This window comes from Hevea brasiliensis, chromosome 15, assembly GCF_030052815.1.
Source record: "Hevea brasiliensis isolate MT/VB/25A 57/8 chromosome 15, ASM3005281v1, whole genome shotgun sequence".
Classification (NCBI taxonomy): Eukaryota; Viridiplantae; Streptophyta; class Magnoliopsida; order Malpighiales; family Euphorbiaceae; genus Hevea; species Hevea brasiliensis.
In genome coordinates, this window is record NC_079507.1 from 67,217,323 (window position 1) to 67,241,906 (window position 24,584).

Sequence of the window (24,584 nt, forward strand, 5' to 3'; positions counted from 1 at the left end):
TTATACTAGAAATATTTGTGTATGCACCATAGTTGCGGCCACTAACAACTGCTCTCCAGCTAACAAACTTGGCAAGGGTGGCTTTGGTTCAGTTTATAAGGTGTTGTAACAACAGAATATTAATTGGCTTTACAGGGTTATATCTCTGTTTGTTGAAAGATGTATGTTTTTCTGATAATGATCTTGCTATTGTTGTCTAGATTTATATCTACCATACTTTATTTATTTATTTTATTTTATTTCTAAACCTGTTATCTCATTGCCTTAGTATCGTGACACGAATCTCCCCCTTCTAATTGGGTAAGCCGACCAGTAAGATGTGTTGGTGATGCTGGTGGCGCAGCTGACTGGTGCAATATTCCTTTCTCTATATGCAGACACCACCAGCACCTCAGCCTAATTTCATCTCACGGTCCATTTTCTTTTTAAATGAAAAAAATCCTGTTTGTCTCAAAAGCAACGAACGATTTCAATTTCATTCTGATTCAATTCATTTGCAGTTTGAGTTACAACAGATTTAACCAATTTTGATAAAAAAATCAATATGGTTTTGATTTTACCCATTTTAAAATATAACATAGTCAAAACATAATAAAATCTCCAAACTTCCAAATAAAACTGACACATCTACTATTTTTTCTAATCAAAGACACACGCCTATTATTGAAATCATCTTAATTAATATCTTACTAAGTAAACCACTTTACATGCTTTATTAAAAATTTATATATATATATATATATATATATAAGCAAAGTGCGGGTTTATACCTAGTTTATCACTATTATCAAATGATCTCCTGTCAAAACTGTCACGCTTGCTACATGTTCTCATTTCCTCAACTTTTGGTTTTCTCTCACTAAAGAATTTTCCATGTTCGCCATGTTACATTTGGGATGACATTCAGTTGGAACATCAAGTTTGACCCGGGCAATCCCATTTCAATTTACAATTCGAACCAACCAATGGCCAGGCTTATTTTTTCAGTCCAATCAATTATTGATATGTCTTTCTCTTGGTTTATCTTTCCGAAGTTATGTATAAAATAAAGAGTGCCCCACCCAAGGGGAAGAGAATCAAAATTCAAGTCCGATTGCTTCTTGTGCAAGGCATATAACAGTTTTACTCCAACCAAACATATAATACAAGGCATGCACCAGAAGGAAAGACTGAATAATGAAAAAAAAAAAAGTACAAAATCTTTCTACAAGCTTAGGCATTGATACCATCGTGGACCAAAATTTCTCCCAATTTTATTTCAGAGAATGCCTTTGCTAATGGATGTCACTGGGCCATCAGTTTTGAAGAAATGATGCACACATTTTGCATAGTCATTTAGGTCTAATTTCACAATCATTTTATTTGGTTGTTAGTCATTTTTAGCTAATTTCATTAGTTAATTAGTTAGTTTTTCATAGTTGTCAATTTTGCACTAATTTGTAATTTTTACTTTGTTTTGTAGGAAAAATGGTATTTTTGAAGGACTAAAGAGAATTTTGCCATTGAGGAGTGTCTTCTACAGCAAAAAGATGCCAAAAACAAGTTTTCAAGCTGAAATATGCATTGACCAAACTGTGCATAACTTGCCGCATAAGCTATGCAGATCTGCATAATGAGGAAGATCACTGTTCTGTAACCAAATTAAATGTGCATAAGGAGATCGCATAGCTTATGCACATTCTCACCTCCCTTATGCACATTCACGAAATTGTGCATAACCTATGCACTAAGTCATGCACCGCATAAGTGACCTGTAACAAAATCGCATAAGGGATCATAACTTATGCATCCACTTATGCAATCCCATAAAGAGTTCATTAATGAGTCATGAAGATTCCCTTAATGTATTCCTCCTAGAACATACTATTTTAGGGCTCCATGTCAGAAAAATGCTATATATAGTCTCATTTTCCCATTTTAGAGGGGGGCAAGGAGCAAAGAAGAAGAAGAGGAGGCTGAGCAGAATTTGAGGAGTCATTTTCACATTCCACACCATTTTTAGCCAAGATTTGCAGATTTCTTCCTTCTTTTACATTTTTCTACATTTCTAGTGTTTAATTTCTTACTTCTTAGCTTAGATTAAAGCTTTATTTCCATTTAAACTCATCATATCTTGTAAGCATTATGGATAGTGAGTAGTTTACTTTTGATTCTGGAGTAAGGGTTGTAATATTTGAGATATTTTGTGGATTTTGATTGGGTAATCCATATTTTGTGGTCTTAATGAGTTTTATTCATTTCTTGTATGCTTAATGACATGCTTAATGTAGGATCCCATTGAGTAATGTTCTTAATCCATGGTTGAAGCACCGAAAGGAGAAGGCCTTGTGATATATAATCATTAAATTTGACTTAATTAACTTAGACCTAGAAATAGGCTAAGGATTAAGAGGATTCACAGATTAATTAAGGAACTTAATGGGTCTTAATTAATTCTAACTCCACGAAAGTAGGATTAGTTTGATTAAGGCACTCTTTGTCTCACTCGAAAGGGAATTCAAAGGATTTAAGAATTAATCTCCTTAAAACTCATAAGTTTCATAAGATTGGACAACTAATTTAAAATCCCAAAATAGCTCGAATATGAAATCTAACTCTAATCACCTTTTACCATTGTTAATTTCTAATCGAATTTAATCATTTGCCATTTTAAATATTGCCATATTTGAATTTGCTTATTTCAATTTGATGCAATTTTAGTTTAATTAATACATTGTTGAATAGAATATTAAATTTGCACATTTAGATTTCATACTCCATTACCCATTAATTCATTACTTTAATCTCATAAATACTTCAATTTAGTCAACTTTTATATCGAAAATTCAATCATTAACACAACTCCGCGTGGGATCGATATTTTTTCTATACTACTTGTACGACCCGTGCACTTGCGGTTGGGACGCATCAAGTTTTTGGCGTCGTTGCCGGGGAGTTGTTTGTTTAAGATTGAGTTTTTGATCATTTTAGTTGTTTTTAGTTTTATCTTTGTTATCTTTTCATTTTGTGTTTGTTTGTTCTTTTTCAGGTACTTTAATTTTTTTTTATGAGAAGAGCTAGAAGCACAACTGACACAACCTTATTGTTCAATCCTGAAATAGAGAAATTTTGTAAGGCCAATAAGAAAGAGACCAGAAAAAGGAAGGAAGCTGTGAGAGAGATTGAAATTGAAGCAGACATGGCTGATGAAAGAATTAGAATTGGTGTTGGTAATGCTGGAAATGGTCAAAACAATGAAAATGAAGTCCAAGGGGAAGAAGTTGTTAATGCAAACGTGCCTAGGGGAAGTATGATGGATCATGCTTTTCCTCGTTTTGATGACTTGAGAGAGAGTATAGCAAGACCAAGAATTGATGCAAATAGTTACAAGATGGATTTTGGAGTTCTTCAAATGATTCAAAACTCTCAATTTGGAGGACATCCTTCTGAAAATCCACACACACATCTAAAGAAGTTTGCTATGATCTGTGACATGCAAAAACAACCTGGAGTGTCTGATGATGCAGCAAGATTGAAGCTATTCCCATTCTCTTTGAAAGATAGAGCGTTGGATTGGCTTGATTCTTTACCTCACAACTCCATTACAAATTGGGAGCAACTCACTGATGCATTTCTTGCACAATATTTTCCACCTGGAAAAACTCAAGAGTTGAGGAATCAAATGACAGCTTTCAGACCAAGAGAAGATGAAACTCTTTATGAGTCATGGATGAGATGGAAGGAATTGGAAAGATTATGCCCACATCATGCCATTCCAAAATGGATGATAAATCAGAATTTTTACACCAATGTCACTCCTGCAATCAGAGGAATTATTGATGCTCAAACAGGAGGAGAATTTATTATAAAGCATGAAGATGAAGCTTATGAGCTATTGAAGAAAATTGCAAAGAATACTCATCTTTGGAGTAGTCCAAGAGGACCAGCTCCAACTCAGAAAAGGCAAGCTGCTGGAATATATGATCTTGATCCATTCAACATGATTAATGCAAAGTTTGATGCACTTACAAATGTCCTTGCTAAGAAGATGGAAGATTTGAGTATGTTGGTTAGTTCATCATCATCAGCTGGAAGTTCACAACAAGTGGCTTATGCAGAGGAAACAACCAGCTGTGGAGTAGATTATGGAGAACAAGCAGCATATGTTGGTAATTATGGAAACAAGCAAATGGGGAATCCTTATTCTCAAACTTACAATCCAAATTGGAGGAATCATCCCAACTTTTCATGGGGCAATCAGCAAGGTCAAGTTCAAAATCAGAATTTTCAACCACAACAGCAGAGTCAAGTTCCATATCAGCAAAATAGGCAACCATTGCCTAATTTTCAGCAGAAAAATATGAACCCTCCACCAAAACAAAGAAGAACGAAATTCCACCATCAAGCTTTATTGCAAATGCATTCTTGCCAACCAAAATAAGCATGATGAGGAGATGAGAGAGGTGAAAGCAAGGCCGGAACAGATGCAAACACACAGAATCTTTGGAAAACCAGATTGCACAACAAGCATCTTCCTCAAGTGCCAAATCTTTTGGAAAGCTTCCAAGTCAACCAGAAAATCCAAGAGAGCAGTGTCAAGCTATTACTTTAAGAAGTGGTAAAGTTATAAATGATGAGAAGAGTGAAAACAGTGAGAAGAGAGAAAATGAAAAAGGGACTGATGAGAGTGAAAAACAAGAGAGTGCAGAAAAATGTAAAGAGGAATTTGAAGAAAAAGAAGAGAAGTATATACCTCCTGAGCCCTACAAGCCACAACTTCCCTTTCCACAAAGATTTCACAAAGCCAAGCTTGATAGGCAATTTGGGAAGTTCTTAGAGGTTTTGAAGAAACTTTACATAAATGTGCCTTTTGTTGATGCTCTTTCACAAATGCCCTCTTATGCAAAATTCTTGAAAGAAATTCTCTCAAACAAGAGGAAACTTGAAGATGATGAAACTGTAGCTTTGACAGAAGAATGTAGTGCTATCCTCCAAAGGAAACTTCCTCCAAAGCTAAAGGATCCAGGGAGTTTTTCAATTCCATGCCACATTGGAGAGTCATGTTCTACAAAAGCCCTATGTGATTTAGGGGCTAGTGTTAGCCTTATGCCCCTTTCCATCTATGAGAAGCTCAACATGGGAGATCTAAAGCCAACCCACATTTCTCTTCAGTTAGCTGACAGAACAATCAAGTATCCTGAAGGGATTTTGGAGAATGTGCCCCTGAAGGTTGGAAAGTTCTATATACCTGTTGACTTTGTCATCTTGGACATGGAGGAAGATTCTAATATTCCAATTATCTTGGGGAGACCCTTTCTAGCTACAGCAGGAGCATTGATTGATGTGAAAGGAGAAAAGCTGACTCTTAGGGTTGGTGAAGAGCAATTGGTTTTCAATATTAATAACACTATGAGAAAGCATCATTCTGAAGCTGATACTTGCTTGAGAGTTGATATCATTGATGAGCTGGTTGAAGAACACTTCAGGAAGAAATATCCAGAAGATCCACTTGAAAATTGTTTGGTTCATGGAGGAGGCATAGACTATGACAACCCTCATGTAGCTGCATATGCTCAACACTTAGAGGGAAGTCCACCATTCATTTCTGCTCCAGTTTTTCAACTCACACAAAAGGAAAAAGCTGAATTTAAGCAATCATCATTCAAGGAAGAAGATGCACCTAAGGTAGAACTTAAGCAACTTCCTTCTCAGCTCAGGTATGAATTTCTTGGCACTAATAACACTTATCCAGTAATAGTAAATGCAAACTTGAGTACTTTAGAAGCTGATAAGTTGTTAAGAGTGTTGAGAAAATTTAGGAAAGTTTTGGGATACACCATAGATGACATTAAGGGAATAAGCCCACACTTTTGCATGCATAGAATCATTTTGGAAGAAAATTGTAAACCATCTATTGAACATCAAAGGAGGTTGAACCCAAATATGAAAGAAGTTGTTAAAAAGGAAATTTTGAAGTTGCTTGATGCAGGGATCATTTACCCCATCTCAGACAGTACTTGGGTGAGCCCAGTACATGTTGTTCCAAAAAAGGGTGGAATGACAGTTGTCAAAAATGAAAATAATGAATTAATTCCCACCAGAACAGTGACTAGTTGGCGAATGTGCATAGATTACAGAAAATTAAATGTTGCCACTAGAAAAGATCACTTTCCACTTCCCTTCATTGATCAAATGTTGGAAAGACTAGCTAGGCATTCTTACTTTTGCTATTTAGATGGATATTCAGGTTTTTTTCAAATCCCTATCCATCCAAATGATCAAGAGAAAACCACTTTTACTTGTCCATATGGAACCTTTGCTTATAGAAGGATGCCATTTGGGTTGTGTAATGCACCAGCCACTTTTCAAAGGTGCATGATGGCAATCTTCTCAGATTTCATTGAAGACATAATGGAGGTTTTTATGGACGATTTTTCTGTTTATGGATCTTCTTTTGATATATGCTTGGCTAACCTTTCTAAAATTTTGCAGCGATGTGCGAATCGACCTTGTGTTAAACTGGGAAAAGTGTCATTTCATGGTTCAGGAAGGGATAGTGCTTGGACATTTGGTGTCTAATAGAGGAATAGAGGTTGATAAAGCCAAAGTTGAAGTGATAGAGAAGATGGCCCCTCCTACCAATGTCAAGGGAATTCGAAGTTTCCTAGGACATGCCGGGTTCTACAGACGCTTTATCAAGGATTTTTCTAAAATAGCTAAACCTTTGTCTAATTTGTTAAGTAATGACACACCATTTGTATTTGACCAAGAGTGTTTGGATGCCTTTTGCAGGTTGAAGCAAGCTCTCATCACTGCACCAATCATGCAACCACCGATTGGAGCCTACCTTTGAAATTATGTGTGATGCTAGCAACTATGCAATTGGGGCTGTTCTTGGTCAAAGAAAGGACAAAAAGGCTTATGCTATTTATTATGCTAGTAGAACACTGGATGAGGCTCAAACAAATTATGCAACAACTGAAAATGAATTTTTGGCAATTGTCTTTGCATTGGAAAAGTTCAGACCTTACATTATTGACTCAAAGGTGGTTATATTTTCAGATCATGCAGCTATCAGGTATTTGCTCCGTAAAAAGGAGGCTAAACCTAGGCTCATTAGGTGGATTCTGATGCTACAAGAATTTGATTTGGAGATTAGAGATAAGAAAGGAGCTGAAAATGTAGTTGCTGACAATCTTAGTAGGTTGAAATTGGATGGTGAAAAATTGGATGAAATCCCTATTGATGAGTTTTTCTTGGATGACCAACTTTTCTCTCTTGTTGCTAAACTACCTTGGTATGCAGACTTTGTGAATTATCTATCTTGTGGAGTTTTACCTCTAGGTATGACATGGCAACAAAAGAAAAAGTTTCTGCATGAAGTGAAGTTTTATAGATGGGATGATCCTTTACTCTTTAGGAGATGTTGTGATGGTTTAATTAGAAGATGTATTCCTGAAGAGGAGGTACAAAGTATTTTGCATCATTGCCATGCTTCTGATTATGGAGGTCATTTTGGAATCTCTAAGACAGCTAGTAAAATTTTGCAAGCTGGTTTCTTTTGGCCAAATCTTTTTAAGGATGTGAGGAAATTTGTGTTGAATTGTGATAAATGTCAAAGGAGTGGAAATTTGTCAAAAGAGATCAAATGCCCCTAAATAATATTCTTGAAGTGGAATTATTTGATGTTTGGGGAATAGATTTTATGGGGCCATTCCTCCTTCATATGGTAATAGATACATCTTAGTTGGGGTTGACTATATGTCAAAGTGGGTGGAAGCTATTGCAACTCCAACTAATGATGCTAGAGTGGTAGTGAAATTTTGAAGAAATTTATCTTGAGCAGATTTGGAGCTCCTAGGGCTATAATTAGTGATGGGGGTTCCCATTTTTGTAATAAGCAATTTGAGAGCTTAATGAGGAAGTATGGTGTAGTGCACAAGATAGCTACCCCATACCATCCTCAAACTTCAGGACAAGTTGAAATTTCTAACAGAGAGCTCAAGCATATTTTGGAGAAAACAATGAACAATTCTCGGAAAGATTAGTCTATCAAACTAGATGATGCTTTATGGGCATATAGGACTGCCTACAAAACCCCTATAGGAACTACTCCCTTTAGGTTGGTGTATGGTAAGTCTTGTCATTTACCTGTGGAGCTAGAACATAGAGCATATTGGGCCATTCAAACCTTGAATTTTGATCTTAAGCAAGTTGGTGAGAAAAGGTTGTTACAACTTAATGAGCTTGAGGAATTGAGGATGGATGCTTATGAAAGTGCCCGTATTTACAAAGAAAGAACTAAAGTTTGGCATGATAAGCATCTGAGGAAAAAGGAATTCAAAGAAGGTGATTCAGTTTGTTGTTCAACTCAAGATTGAAATTGTTCCTGGAAAACTCAAGTTAAGGTGGACTGGTCCGTATAGAGTTTCTAAGGTTTTCCTTATGGAGCAATAGAAATTTGGAGTGAAAAATCAGAATTTTAAGGTCAATGGGCATAGATTGAAGCATTACATAACTGGAGACCCAATGCTAGGAGCAAGCTGTTACAAGCTCTCCAATCCCTCACCTCTTTTCAGTAAAATTCATGAAGAGTCCAGCTAAGGACTATAAATTAGCCCTCTTGGGAGGCATCCCAAGTCCTTTTATTTTGCTTTTGTTGATTTACTTTCATTTTCATTAATTTTGTTTTTATCTTAAATCTCCCCAAATTCAATTTTTGACATTGTTAAATTTTGTCTCTTGTAGATGTAATTCAATGAAGAAAGGGCTGGTGAACTGTTGAGAAAGTAATTCTTAACTTGAAAAATTTTGTCCTTCAAAAGAACTGATAAGTTTTTGCTGCATAACTTTGTCGTGAGCTGCAATCTGGTTTATGCAGAGGAAATGTACATTCTGCAGCAAAAAGGGTGTCTGCAGCAAAATGGCTCATGTTTTTGATGAGGTTGGATGTATTTAAATGGAGGAAGGTTGGTGAACTGCTGAAAGCTGCAATCTGATTATTGCAGAGGAAAACTAAGTACATTCTGCAGAGCAGAAAAATAGAATCTGCAGCAGATCACTTGTGTTTTTGGTGAGGTTGGGTGGGTAATTTTCTAATATTTGTGCTTATAATGATATTATGGTGGTTAGTTGGTCATTTTTGCAGTTTCGAGCTCCTTTGGGGTTGTAGGATTCAAGGTAGAAATGTTGCATTTTCTTGGCAAATCTTGGAGATTTCATTTCTCATTTGTGGTTAAATGCAACTTTATGCAGATTTTTATGGAGTTTTATGTGCTAAATAATTGACTTGCAGAATTTGAATCAAAATGGCATAGTTCTCAAAGGTCTTTTATGTAGGATCCATTTTTACATGCTTGTGTGATGCACTTTTGATGAACTTTGATTATATTGATGTGTTTTTGATGAAAATTTCTCATGGTTTGTGCTTCATAGAATTATATTTCATCATTCCAGGGTATTTTTCACACTTGCAATTCATGTTCTATTGCATTCTTGATCTTGTTGAATTGTGCATAAGCAACTGCATAGCTTATGCAATCCTGCATAACCAAAATTCTTGCCATTTTTCACCTTTATTGCAAGTGCATAAGGAGAGTGCATAGCTTATGCAACTCTGCATAACCTCATTTTGTCAAATTTCATATCTGTCAAAACTTGCATAAGGAGAGTGCATGACTTATGCACTTCTGCATAACCAAAAATCCAAAACTCCAATTCTGCCGAAGGGTGCATAAGCAGAGTGCATAACCTATGCACTTCTGCATGACCAGAAACCCAGAAAAATCAATCTTGCCGAGGGGTGCATAAGGAAGGTGCATAAGTTATGCACTTCCGCATAACCAAGAACTCCAAAAATACAAATTCACCGAAACATGCATAAGCAGAGTGCATAACCTATGCACTTCTGCATGACCAGAAACACAGAAAAACCAAAAGTTGCCGAAACCTGCATAAGCAATGTGCATAGCCTATGCACTTCTGCATAACCAAAATTCTGAATTTCAAAACCTACCGCAGAGTGCATAAGCAGAGTGCATAGCTTATGCACATCTGCATAACCACCAACCAAAATTCAAAAAAATTGCCGAACAGTGCATGAGCAGAGTGCATAACCTATGCACTTTTGCATGACCCCACTTTCTGAAACACCACTTCTGCCGAGAGATGCATAAGGGGAGTGCATAACTTATGCACTCCCGCATGACTTCGCTCCTCAACATTTCAAGGGTCACCGAAACATGCATAAGGACAGTGCATAACCTATGCACTTGTGCATAAGCATTTCTCTGAAGTTTAAATCCTTTTGAAACATGTACAAAAGAGTGCACAGGTTGTGCATAAATCATTTTTCCCTTATGCAGTCTCCTACAAACCCGATTCAAATTCATTTTCGGCAAACAAAATTCCCACCACCTCCACTTCCCGACTCTTCACCCCACGACCGCCCTTCAACCTTCATTCCTTCCGGCATTCTCGCCGTCTCTCTCCCATCTTCTCCACCAGCGCTCTCATCACGAAAACCCTAAATCCCCCTACATTTTCATTTCCCCCTATCTCTTCTCCAATCGGCAATGGATTCCCCTCCACATTCCCGCCCCGCCTCTCCTCTCGAAGTCTCTCCATTGTCTTCGATACACCCCACTTCCAATCCTCCACCACAAACGACACCCCCACCACCTCCACCAACCACATACAAACGCAAAATTCGGTCCAAATCCGTGCGACCCATGTCCTCTGCTCCTCCTCTGTCCAAACGCAAAGACCCACCCACCCCATTTTCGGAACCACCTCCTAAAAGCCAAAAGCTCCAGCCTCTACACCTTCTTCCAAAGAAAAGACAATTTCAGAACCCCATTTGTATCAAAGCTACCCCGCCTCTCCTCGATACAATTCAAAAGCCGCTTTCAAAAGACTCAAAGATAGAAGGGTACAACCTACTAGGTATATATCTCTGATGCTCTACAATCTCTGGTTTATTTGACAATGTAGTTGCATTTCTTGTGGTATGGGTTGGACAGAATTTGTGCATAAGCAAGAGGTAGTTTATCCAATTCTAGTTTTGGAGTTTATTTCTTCATTCTGCTACCCTCAACTTGCATGATGTAGACCATAAGCCAATTATGACATTTAGATGCTTGGGGCAAAATAGAGAGTCATCATTGGACCAATTTCATAGCATTTTTGGTTTTGCAATTGATGGGTTCTTTAGAGTACCACATCTGGAGTAGAGGTAGCCAACAAGGGCATTTGGAATCCCGCCCAATTTTGGAGAATCATAACAAACCAACCTCAAACTTTCTCTGGTAGGTCCAAAACATCCCAAATCCTTGACCTCGCACTTAGGTTTATTCATAGGTGATGGCTAGCACCATATTGGGCGAGGGACTAGTTCTCGTGTCAGGCAAATCTGAACTATTTATGTTATGGTGTGCATTTCACAAAGTTAAGGTATCTCCAGTTACTTCTTTTGTGAACATGTGTTGCATATTGCCACCAAATCCATTGGTGACATTGTTTTGGGTGGGCTCATTATCACATAGCCAAGCATTTTGGCTTTAATCCTGTAACACTCAATCCCAAAGACTTGAGGACACTTCTTATTTTGATACTGCACACTTAACCAAAACAGGGTTCCATTTATCATATTTTGATACTGCCCACCCTGCAGCAGAAACTGAGCCTATTGCACAACCAGAAACCCAACCTTTCACACCTCCCCCACAAAGACCCTACTACACCTACCCCACCCCCACAGCCTACTCAGGACATTCCAGCTACCTGTCACCCCATTCCTCCTACAAATGAACCTACCTCATCCACAAAGACCTCTCGCATTTAACACTAAAGCCTTATTCACCTACCTTGACAGGCTTAGTGATGATATCTACTTTGTGGATAGGAAGCTTGACAGTGGTCTTGATACACTAAAGGATCGTCATGATCAACTATTTGACCTTGTCATGGAAACCAGGGACAAGCAGAAAGAACTGAAGGAGATGGTGAAACAACTCATGATCTTTCTGGGCATGCCACCCCCACCTCCATCACCTCCTCCTGCACCATCATTTCGACAGCCGGCAGCAGCCACCAGCCCCTTAGCAACATCCTTGGACAAAGGAAAAACAATAGACATAGATTAGTGTTTATTTTACTTTTGTTCAATCTTGTAGGACCTTCTCTTTGTAAATATGTTCAAACATTTATAGTTTGTTTTGGATTTTGTTTGTTTGTTCTGAATTAGTTTCTTTTAAATTCTGTTTCTTTTGCAGTTTTATTGGATAGCTATTACATTAGTCTTCTTTGATTTTATTGCACTTATTTCCTTTTTGTATATATTTGCCCATACTCTGTCTATATTTCCATACTTTTACTGCTCGTTGTACATTTCCCCTTGCCAATTCCCATGCAGCAGCTTTTGTATAAACTGCACAGCTATGAATTTCCTCATGCATAACCTTTGCATAGCCTGTGCAACTCTTTCTGCTACTTCGCAGAATCGCATGTGTTGTATTTCCTTTATGCAACTGTCTGCATAGCCTATGCAACATATATTGCCTCTTATGCAAAGACCGCATGGCTTATGCACCTTACCTATGCACATGCTCGATAAAGACTTAACTCGCATAACTCGTGCACTTCTTATGCATCCCTTTAACTTGAATTCTCATACTGTAACTCTTTCTTTTTGCTCTTCATTTTTTACAATTCCTGGTCAATATTATTTGCTTTGAGTTTTGGTTATCTGCTGCTTGAGACATTGAGGACAATGTCCAATTTTGAGTTTGGGGGTGCACATTTTGATTTTTGGCTTTACTTTTCACATTTTGAGTATAGGAGCATCTCATCCCATTTCATTTACATATATTGTAAATATTTTACATATACATCCATACATACATATTCATTACACATTTACACACACATTATACATCACTTAGAAATTGTACAAATTGCATACAAATAGACTTCCTCCGTTTAGTTCATGCATTACTCATTTTAGGAATCATACACCATGCATTAAAATCTTTTGCCAAATCCCTTGAGTATTGAAAATGTGCCTATGAGAGTGATTTGACTCACCTTTTAGTTGGGTTTGTGGATTGAAAGTTCCTAAAAGGTGCAAGGTTTTGAAGTGTCTATCCCTTGTCTATATCTTCTTAGCCAAAAAGCCACCCAACTAGTCATTTAGAGATTGGAGTGTTTAGAGGGAGTTATTGGATATAAGGTAGTCAAATGATGTCTCACCAATCCTAGAACAAATTTTCTAAACCTTTCAAGGCGAAATACCAGCTTGTACTTGAAAAGAGAGATGATTAGGCATTCTTTGATTTAAACCTTCTCATTTTAAACCTTTGGCCCTTTTCCTAATTAAAATTACCCTTGCAAACCCCTTTTGAGCCTTTTTATCCCTAATTTTTCTTGAATCCCTTATTGCTACCTAGCCAATGAACCAAGCACTACAACCCTTTCCATGAGAATAATTATTTACAATATTAGGTACATAAAAAAAAAATTGAAGAAAAAAAAAAGAAAAAGAAAAAAAAAATACAATAAAAGGGAGAAGAAATACTTGTCACCTTGTAAAAGTGCTAGTATATGTGCTTTTCACTATTGCCATTCAAAATGAAAGAAATCCACCCAAAGTATTAAAAGAAATGAGTTTGGGGGTGGCAATTTTAGGGACAATCATCAAAAGAAAATGCAAAATACAAGTTAAAGTATCAAAATGTCCCTCCATTTTTATGTGTTTTGTAAACTATGCTAGCACTTGACAATCCTCATTGTGTATTCTTCTCTTCCATATATAAAAAAAGAAAAAAAAAGAAAAAAAGAAAAAAAGAAAAAAATATATAATAAAGTGTACCTTATGTTTCAAAATTGAAAATATTCTCATGCTTTGAATCCTTTTACCCATCTTTCTTCTTAGCCTCATTTTGAACCCCATGGCCCCATTACATCCCTAAAAAGACCTTTGATCTCTTGATAGTACTAGCTACATTAGTGGAGATAGGAGTAGGGAATTTGCCTATGGGATTGGAAAAATTATTCATTCATTCATTTAATTCCATCATTCTATATAGAGACACTTGACTATTGGTTGTTCTAGAATTCCTTTTGAGCATGACTCTCTCTTTTGATTGGTTGGTTTGGGGATTTTGAATGATAATTGACTTGATGGCTAAGTGGTGAAAGCTTGGATAAGCATTAGATTCTTTGCATTTTGAGGGATGGGTATATGGATTGTTGGTATGGCTAAAGGTGTGTTAAGTTACTTTAATTGGTAATTTTCATAACTCTTTGGATAAGGCACCCCTAAAAACTTTGCATCACATTTTAAAGTTTGCTTGAGGACAAGCAAAAGCCTGAGTTTGGGGGTATTTGATGCACACATTTTGCATAGTCATTTAGGTCTAATTTCACAATCATTTTATTTGGTTATTAGTCATTTTTAGCTAATTTCATTAGTTAATTAGTTAGTTTTTCATAGTTGTCAATTTTGCACTAATTTGTAATTTTTACTTTGTTTTGTAGGAAAAATGGTGTTTTTGAAGGACTAAAGAGAATTTTGCCATTGAGGAGTGTCTTCTACAGCAAAAAGATGCCAAAAACAAGTTTTCAAGCTGAAATATGCATTGACCAAACTGTGCATAACTTGCCGCATAAGCTATGCAGTTCTGCATAAGGAGGAAGATCACTGTTCCAGAACCAGCCGAAATGTGCATAAGGAGACTGCATAGCTTATGCACATTCTCACCTCCCTTATGCACATTCACGAAATTGTGCATAACCTATGCACCAAGTCATGCAGCTTCGCATAAGTGACCCAGAACCAGCCGAAAACTGCATAAGGGACTGCATAACTTATGCAGTCCACTTATGCAGTCCCATAAAGAGTTCATTAATGAGCTGGCAGAAGATTCCCTTAATGTATTCCTCCTAGAACATACTATTTTAGGGCTCCATGTCAGAAAAATGCTATATATAGTCTCATTTTCCCATTTTAGAGGGGGGCAAGGAGCAAAGAAGAAGAAGAGGAGGCTGAGCAGAATTTGAGGAGTCATTTTCACCTTCCACACCATTTTTAACCAAGATTTGCAGATTTCTTCCTTCTTTTACATTTTTCTACATTTCTAGTGTTTAATTTCTTACTTCTTAGCTTAGATTAAAGCTTTATTTCCATTTAAACTCATCATATCTTGTAAGCATTATGGATAGTGAGTAGTTTACTTTTGATTCTGGAGTAAGGGTTGTAATATTTGAGATATTTTGTGGATTTTGATTGGGTAATCCATATTTTGTGGTCTTAATGAGTTTTATTCATTTCTTGTATGCTTAATGACATGCTTAATGTAGGATCCCATTGAGTAATGTTCTTAATCCATGGTTGAAGCACCGAAAGGAGAAGGCCTTGTGATAGATAATCAGGAAATTGGACTTAATTAACTTAGACCTAGAAATAGGCTAAGGATTAAGAGGATTCACAGATTAATTAAGGAACTTAATGGGTCTTAATTAATTCTAACTCCACGAAAGTAGGATTAGTTTGATTAAGGCACTCTTTGTCTCACTCGAAAGGGAATTCAAAGGATTTAAGAATTAATCTCCTTAAAACTCATAAGTTTCATAAGATTGGACAACTAATTTAAAATCCCAAAATAGCTCGAATATGAAATCCCGAACTCCGGAATCACCTTTTTACCATTGTTAATTTCTAATCGAATTTAATCATTTGCCATTTTAAATATTGCCATATTTGAATTTGCTTATTTCAATTTGATGCAATTTTAGTTTAATTAATACATTGTTGAATAGAATATTAAATTTGCACATTTAGATTTCATACTCCATTACCCATTAATTCATTACTTTAATCTCATAAATACTTCAATTTAGTCAACTTTTATATCGAAAATTCAATCATTAACACAACTCTTCGTGGGATCGATATTTTTTCTATACTACTTGTACGACCCTTGCACTTGCGGTTGGGACGCATCAAGAAACTTGTCTCATGGTTGGCCGAGATTGAGGATTTGCACTCAGGCACGCTAGTGCTAGTCTAGCAACATGGATCACTCCTTCAGCATCTTTATTTTTAGGCGTTGGCAGGCATTGATCGATCACATCTTTGAAAAGTGTTTGTTGTTCAATTGGTGAAGGTGAAAATGAAAGAGATGAGGCAACATTTCCTGGATGTTTTCCCATTAGTATTTCGAAAGTGACTACACCAAAGCTATAGATGTCGCATTTTTCATTGACTGCCATTGTGTATGCTAACTCTACAAAAAAAATATAGAAATAGCGAATCGCTTCTTAGATGATCCAATCACCAATTGCAACATTTATTATTATTATTTTTTTTAAAGCCGTTCTGAAGCAAAGGATTTTCCTCTATTCCAAGCCTAAATTATATGTAATGTAAGTAATCCAACTGATGTAGTGCAACAAAAGTAAATGAAATTAAGATATGCACCTGGTGCTGTGTACCCGACTGTGCCCGCAAATGAGGTCCAATTTGAGGAGTCAGGCATCAGCAACCTAGCTATGCCAAAATCAGAGACATGGGCCTCAAACTCTGAATCCAACAAAATATTGTTACTGGAAATGTCTCGGTGGATAATTGGCGGAGAGCAGTCATGGTGCATGTAAGACAAAGCATTTGCTATTCCTTTAACAATATTTAGCCTCTTACTCCAATCTAACTCCACTGCTTCTTCTTCGTTGCTTAAAATTTTTCTCAAACTTCCTCTTTCTATGAATTCGTATATCAAAAATGAGTGTCTGACATGCGAACAAAACCCATATAACTTCACAATGTTCCGATGACGTATGTTTGTCAACACAGAAATCTCACTAGTAAATGCTTTCAAATCAGCCACCTCTCCATTTGGTGATTGATGAATTTTCTTCACAGCAACCACTTGACCCTTTGGCAGCTCAGCTTTGTAGACAATTCCATAACCTCCTACCCCAATGCAATACTTGGAATTGAACTCCTCTGTAGCCTCAATAATGTTTTCATATTGCATATTTCTATCAATATGGCTCCATATTGCATACATATCTTCGCAATGTTTCCCCTCAGTTGACTTGGCTTTTCCGTTTCTGTGATGGATGAAGAAGAAACATCCAACCAAGATAAACAATAGAAGCAGACTACCCACGAGAGGAAAAACAATTAGATGATTGACAGCCTTTTTGCCCTTTTTTCCTATGGTTTTGTTCACTGCGAGAGAACCGCAAGGCTTTAGTCTGGTGTTATTACCGCACAGGTCTTTGTTGTTTCTCAACGCTTCAAATGAAGCCTCCCGAAAGGCTTTAATGTTTGGAATTTCACCCTGCAGCTCATTGTAGGATATATCCACATTCGTCAAGCTTGTTAAATAATCGAAAGATGGAATGGAACCTGTCAACAAGTTGTGAGAAAGGTTCAACGTCTCTAGTCTTTGCAAACCTCCAAGTTGTTGTGGTATCTCATTTATGAGCAAATTTTGACTGAGATCAAGGCTTTGTAGAGAGTGCAAATAGCTTATTTCTGAAGGAATGCTCTCTGTAAGCTTGTTCTTGCTGAGGTTCAAGAACAACAGTTTTGAGCACTTCCCAATCTCCTTTGAAATTGTTCCGCTTAGATTGTTTGCTGCCATGTTAAGGTCTTCAAGAGCAGATAACATTCCTATTTCTGCAGGAATTGTGCCTGAAAGCTTGTTATCATGAAGATAAAGTTTAAACAAATTTAACTTCCCCAATTCCTTTGGAATCACCCCTACAAGGTGATTTGATAAGAGATCAAGTAATTGCAATTGAGTTGCCTTTCTGATGTCAGCTGGTATTGTGCCAGAGATCTCGTTGTTTGAGATTTTTAATGCCGACAAATTCTGGAATTCTTCCCATTTCCATGGAAGCTCGCCATATAATTGGTTATCGCTTAAATCCAAAGAGACCAGGTTAGGATATACACCAAAACCAAAATCTTCAGATACATTTCCTGTGAGTTGGTTTCTATCGAGGCGAACTGACAACAAGCTGCTACAATTTCTCAGGCTTCTTGGGATAGGACCCGTGAAATTGTTATGATGTGCACTGAAATACTGAAGTTGTCCACCAAGGCATATACCTTCAGGTAAACGGCCCGTGAAATTATTTCTTGAAAACTGAAACGCGCAAAGCTTTCCAAGCATTCCTAATTCCTTGGGGATGGAACCAGAGAGTTCATTATCGTAAAAGTAAAGATATTCCAAGTTGCTTAAGTTTCCCATGGATGCAGGAACTGCACCAGTAAGTTTGTTGCTCGACAAATCAAGCGTACCAAGAGATCTCATCCTTCCAACATCTGGTGGTATGGAGCCAGAAAGAACGTTATCATGGAGGTAAAGTTGAGTTAAGTCGCTCAAATTTCCTATTATTGAAGCAGGGATTGAGCCTGTAAGATAATTATCTTGTAAAGAGAGCACAGAAAGTGAAGTAAGCAACCCAATTTCTCGAGGGATGGTGCCATTGATATGGTTCGCAAATAGGGAAAAGAAGCCAAGACTTGCCAGTGAGCTTATTTCAGATGGAATTTTTCCAGAAATATTATTGAAAGACAAGTCAAGGATGGTGAGCTTTGAAAGATTACTAATATGTGCAGGAATGACACCATAAAGTGAGTTGTTGCAGAGATTGAGCTCGATGAGATTGGGAAAGGACCAGAAGCTGAGACTCTGAAGCGTTCCTTTCAAACCGGAATCTGTAACGCTTATATTGACAACACTTCCTGCCTTATTGCAAAAGATACCAGACCAATTGCAATGTCTGCTTCCATTCCAAGAGGACAGAATAGATTGGCTGTAGTAATCAAGAGTGGCTTTCCATCTCAGAAGAGCATCGGCCTCCTTAGCCCCTTGTTCTACTTCATTTTTAGCAGCAGCAAAAGAAGTTGCATGGAAAGCAAAAACATGGACATGAAAAGAAAGGAGAGAGAAATGAATAAGGATGAACAAGAGAAGTAATGGGGGAAATATGGAGAGTGGTTTCAGTGAGGAGGAAGACATGACTTTAGATGGGAAAAGGATATGGGTTTCAAGTTTTGACACGCATATCTTTAGATGCATGGTGAGTTATTTAATGAAGAAAAGTGATTGAATCGGTTGCTAATACACTAAAATCGATTATTAATTGATTTAGTAATTAGTTCAGTAAGTTATAATAGGATTAGTTGTAAATAACAATCGACAATCAAATTAATTAGTAAATTAATTAAATTTAAAAACTAAAACTTTGATAAAAAAAACTATCGATTGCTCAGAGCAATCGAAATCAGTTACTGGTAATCGAAATCGATTGCTGATAGTAATTGATTTAGAGCAACCGAAATATGAACGTTGTAAAAAAATTAGTGTCTCTAATTTTATAATTTTACAATCATTTTGTAAATCGGTTGCTATTTGTAACTAATTTAACAGCTGAAAGTCATTTGTTAATTTTAAAAAAATTATTAAAAAATTATAAAAAAATTAAAATTTCCAAATAATAAATAAAAAATTCAAATGAATAAATTTTTCAAAAAATTACTAAAATAATAAATTATTAATGAAAATATAGTACTAAAAAATTAATATAAAAATGACTAATAATAACTATTATAAAAAATATTAATAAAAAATTAAATATAAAAAGATATTTATAAGACAAATTACTAAAAAAATTACCATATATATATATATATATATATATATATATATATATATATATATATATATATATATATAATAAAAAATTACTGAAATTATATAACAAATAATTTACTAACAAAAAATATATTTGTACAAAAATTTTCATTTTATGTCGAAAAAATAAATTAAATAAAAAGATGATGTAAAAGAAAATAAATAAGAAAGAAAAAGATAATGAAAAATAAAACGTATGAGAAAGAAAAAGATAAAAAAGAAAATAGATAAAAAAAATGATGAAAAAAATAAATGAGAAAGAAAAAGATAATGAAAAAAATAGGTAGTAAAAGATGATGAATAAAATAGACGAGAATGAAAAATATGATGAAAAAAATGAAAGAAAACACAAGAAAGAGAGAGAAAAAAAAAGAGTTATAGTTTATATAAGCGAATTAGCAACTAATTTTAGCAACTGATTATCGGTTGTTAATTTTTTAAAAAAAATCAGATAAAAATTTTGGATAGAAAATTTTACAATTGATTCGCAATCTATTGTTAATATCGATTCTCAAATCAGTTGTTGTTAGCAACTGATTTACAAATCTATTATAAATCAAAATAAAAAAAAATAGGCAAGAATTTTTAGAAGGAAAAATCGATTGTAAAAATTAGTTACTGTTAGTAACTAATTTGCAAATCGATTGTAAATAAAAAAAAAAGAAAATAAAAATTTGTGTGGAAATTATTGGGGGAAAATTTAGAAACCGATTTGTAATTAGTTATAAAAATCAGTTACTATTAGCAACTGACGAGGAATCGATTATAAATAACAACCGATTGGAAATTAATTGCTAACTTTAGAGCCAATCATAATAATTTTTTAATTTAACAATTAATTTCCTAGTAGCAACAGATTTTAACAACCAATTTTAAAATGGGCTTCTCATTATATATTTAATGTTTTTCTAATATCAATTAACAATCGATTTAACAATCAATTATAAATCGGTTATTAATAGTAACTAATTTTAGCAATCAATTATAAATTGATTCTAAATAATCGATTTTTTATTCAGTTGCTAAATTTTTAAAAATTAACTATTTCATTAAAAAAAATCGAAATAACAAATTAGTCATAAAATTGATTGCTTAATGGCAATTGATTTCAATCGATTATAAAAATTGATTACAAATTTGATTTTTTTTTTTTTTTGAATGAACTTAAATATTTATCCTCTCATATTGTAAGACAAAGAATCCATCACTAAATAATAAATTCAATGAAAATTCATGACTTCACTTTGAATGCATTGTACCCTAATATTATTGTAAACTTAGAAATTCCTTGGAAATTTAAGTATGCGAGATATCAGCAAAATGTACTTAATTAATGCCGCTTACATTTATTCAAAATCTTCAGCGATATACTGTGAAATTAGAAATTCTAAGATAATTCAAGAATAATAGCATATTAATGAAATTTATTATGATTTTAATTAAAATGATAATTAATGATTAATTGAATATATACACTCTAATATAGGTAAGGGAAAAATTACTCTAAAACATGAGATGCCATTGTCATAAAATATCAAGAAAATGCAATTAAATGCGCCTAATAAATGCTGCTAACATTTAGTCAAAGTCTCCAACGACTGAATGAAGTGTAGTGTGGCTAGTTTTTATTTGCATATCTTTGTCTACAACAGCCAGTGGCGTTGCGTGGGTTAAGGGTTATGGAACAAAACTTGAAGGTCAATTGTTTAAATGAGACGTAATGCTTTTTGATATTTGAGAAGGTTTGTTTCGTTCGCCATGCACACTCTGTCGTATTTGCTTTCTAGTCCTTTCCCTGCATTGACGGGACGTACATAAGTCGTTTGTAGGGTTGGTACTTCTATTGAAATTCTTAGACAACTATAACATGGATGAATGGCCTATGTTCTTTCCCTAAAATGAAAAATTCTTCTAAAATTTAAAATTTTAATTATACAATTTTCATAATATAATCCTACGCACTACTACATTTTATTTATTGTTATTAGATATCAGTTTTTAATATACTCAATTTCTACCATTTTAGTTGGTTGCAAAATTATAATTTTTTTTTTTTTAACTTCTAAGTATTATAAGATACTATAAAATTGATAACGAATAGAATATTAGTGTAAATTATCCTATTCTTACTTAATCTCTATTAATATTTTTAATATTCGAACTTATTGTAAATCTTATTAAAATTTATCATTAATTACTCGAATATATTTTAAATTCAATTATTATTATTTGAATAATAATAAAATCCATTTAGTTTTATATAGTTTAATTAATAATTTATATAAAAAAATTTCTTGTTAACAATTTATATCTTGTAACATTAATAATTATGTAAATTAATTATTTAAATATTATTTTTTATTACATAAGTAGAGGAGGGAGAGTTAAATCTAGGTATTCCATATTTAACATATATGCAACTATTATTAGACTATATATATATATAAGTATAATAATCTTGATGTACTATCATTAACTTGCGTGTTTTATCTTTGAAAAAAAAAATAATAATCTTTTTAATCATAATTTTTTAAGCAACTAATGATACCCTTAATTATTTTTCTAACTAATATTTATTAGGTTATTTATAAATCTTTATATAGAATACATAATTACTATTAATAATTTTCTTTAAAATAACAAAATTATCTCTCTCTCTTGCTCTTTATATAAGTATATATATTGTTGGGTATCTAAGTCCCATATCAGGAATAAACAAAAATTAAAAGGTGAATATAAGTAATAAGATTGCAATATTACTTTGACTAATCGTTTTTATGTGAAAAATAACTTAATCACGCATATAAGTTTAGATTAAAATTAAATCAATACGCAAATTGAGAAACACTTTCTCCTAATATATATATTTTGTAGTATTTTTCTTAAATAAGATTGATTATCAAAGTTGAAATTTAATTCTACAAATAAACCCTATTATTCTATATTTAATATAACATAAGCATATTATTGCTTAACTTTACATTATGATTTTAGTTTTAATAATCGTAAATTTAAGATTATTAATTAGATAATAATTGCTCTGGCCGTGGTAGTTAACTGTTGGATTCACAAATCAACATAGTTTTTGTCAACTGAATAGTTTAGGAATTTGTCCTTGTTTAGTATTTTTTTTTTACATAGCTCTTGGTTTCACTTGATAAAAATTCCAAGTTATGTGCGCAGAATAAAGCGTGCCCCAGCCCAAGACTAAGGAAATCAAAATTCTAGTCTGATTGATTCTTGTGCAATAGCAAAGGTTATTTTTTATTTTGATTAAAAATTCACAGCCACCCATTCCAGGTCTATTAAAAAGATCAAGTTTATATTACATTTTTGCTCCAACCAAACATACAATAGGTTAGTAGAAGCAAGATTCAATGTTATGGTTTTTCTATTAATTTCATTATAATAAAATTTTAATTAATTAATCATAATTATATAATTATTATATTAAAAATTATAATAAGATTTTAGGTATAAAAAGAATTATTATTAAAATAATATTAAAATTTTAATTTATATTTATTATTATAATATTAAAAATTAAAATTATTTATAAATTTATTGATGAGAATATAATTGCTAAAGTTATTAGCCACGAAATAAGGTAAACAATATTTACTACTGTTGAGCCATCACTAAAATATATTAGCAACTAAAGTCATTAGTGACGTACTAGCATATATTAGTAACATTGCTTGTCATTAAACATCTTTATTAGTGACGAACTGTCGCTAAAGACATTTTTAATAATATTTTATAAATAGCATAAATAATTGTGTATCCCAATATTCTCCTCCCCACTTTTATATATTATATAGATATATAGATATAGATAAATGGATTAGATAATATTATATGAAAAATATAGGCTAAAATGGTATTATTTTTCAAAGTTTAATTTATTTTTTTTATAAAAAATATTAATTACAATATTTTTTATTATATATTTTCAAATATATTTCAATTAAATATAAATATTAATATAAATCCGCGCAAAATAACGAGTAACTTGTTTCTTCTAGAGGGAAAAGGACTAATAACTTTTTTTTAATTTGGCTTTGACTATAATTATACACTAGTGTTATAATAGAGTTCTATGAATAAATAAATGAATAAGCTAAAATTTACTTACAACAAAGTTTAATATCTTGCAGGAAAAATTGCAAGTTAAACTCTGAAAGAAATGTTCTTCTTTGCAATATGGAAAAAAAACATTGAACAGAAAATAAATGTTTAAATATTGATTATAAATATCATTTTTATAATTATTTAAAACTAGTGCAATCTTAAAATAAAATACATATACAACGCAATTAATAAATAATTGATCCAATATTTACAAGAGAAAAATTTGGAGCTACATACGCACCTAAGACAACAAATCCATATATAGATATGGGAGTTGATCTACAATAATAGTTCTCTTAATCAAAATTCTACCGGATAAGGTCAACTTTTAATTAGGCTTTTAGTCCCTTAACTTTTCTGAGTTGTTCAATTAGGTCCTTCTCAATTAAATCCAATTTTGCTTTAAGTACTTTAAATAATAATAATAATAATAATAATCAAGTAATAATAATAATAATAATAATAATAATAATAATAATAAAATCAACAATTAAAACAAAATATAAACATCTAATAAAACAATCTTTATTTAATACACCTAACTCAATAAAATAATTGAACCAAGATTTACTTTAATATAATTAAGAATGATATTTTTTAATTAAAGCCTTTAAATTATAATAATATTAATAAAATAATAGTGAATTTATATTAGAAATTTTATTTTATTTTAAAAAAAAAATTCATGTTGTTACTCTTGGTTTCTCTTGATGAAAAATTCGAAGTTACATACAGAATAAGGCAAGACTCAGCCCAAGACCAAGG

At 33.6% G+C, this 24,584-nt stretch overlaps 1 protein-coding gene and 1 non-coding gene across 2 annotated transcripts; both read right to left on the reverse strand.

Moving 5' to 3' along the window:
- Positions 1-3,645: 3,645 nt before the first annotated feature.
- Positions 3,646-3,753, reverse strand: LOC131174257 (small nucleolar RNA R71). The gene has a single exon (XR_009144505.1). It is a non-coding gene; the product is annotated as a small nucleolar RNA R71 (small nucleolar RNA).
- Positions 3,754-15,978: 12,225 nt separating this feature from the next.
- Positions 15,979-19,013, reverse strand: LOC131173998 (MDIS1-interacting receptor like kinase 2-like). Its single transcript, XM_058137006.1, has 2 exons — positions 16,457-19,013; positions 15,979-16,262 (listed from the first exon to the last, which is right to left on the reverse strand). The coding sequence occupies exons 1-2, from the start codon at positions 19,011-19,013 to the stop codon at positions 15,979-15,981; spliced, it is 2,841 nt and encodes a 946-aa protein (XP_057992989.1).
- Positions 19,014-24,584: the final 5,571 nt, after the last annotated feature.

Bases quoted from the DNA above. Each gene is read 5' to 3' on its own strand.
- LOC131173998 (XM_058137006.1), bottom strand. From the start codon at position 19,013: ATGTCTTCCTCCTCACTGAAACCACTCTCCATATTTCCCCCATTACTT. The intron at 16,263-16,456 runs GTGCATATCTTA...TTTTTTTTGTAG, and splicing joins AGTCGGGTACACAGCACCAG to AGTTAGCATACACAATGGCA.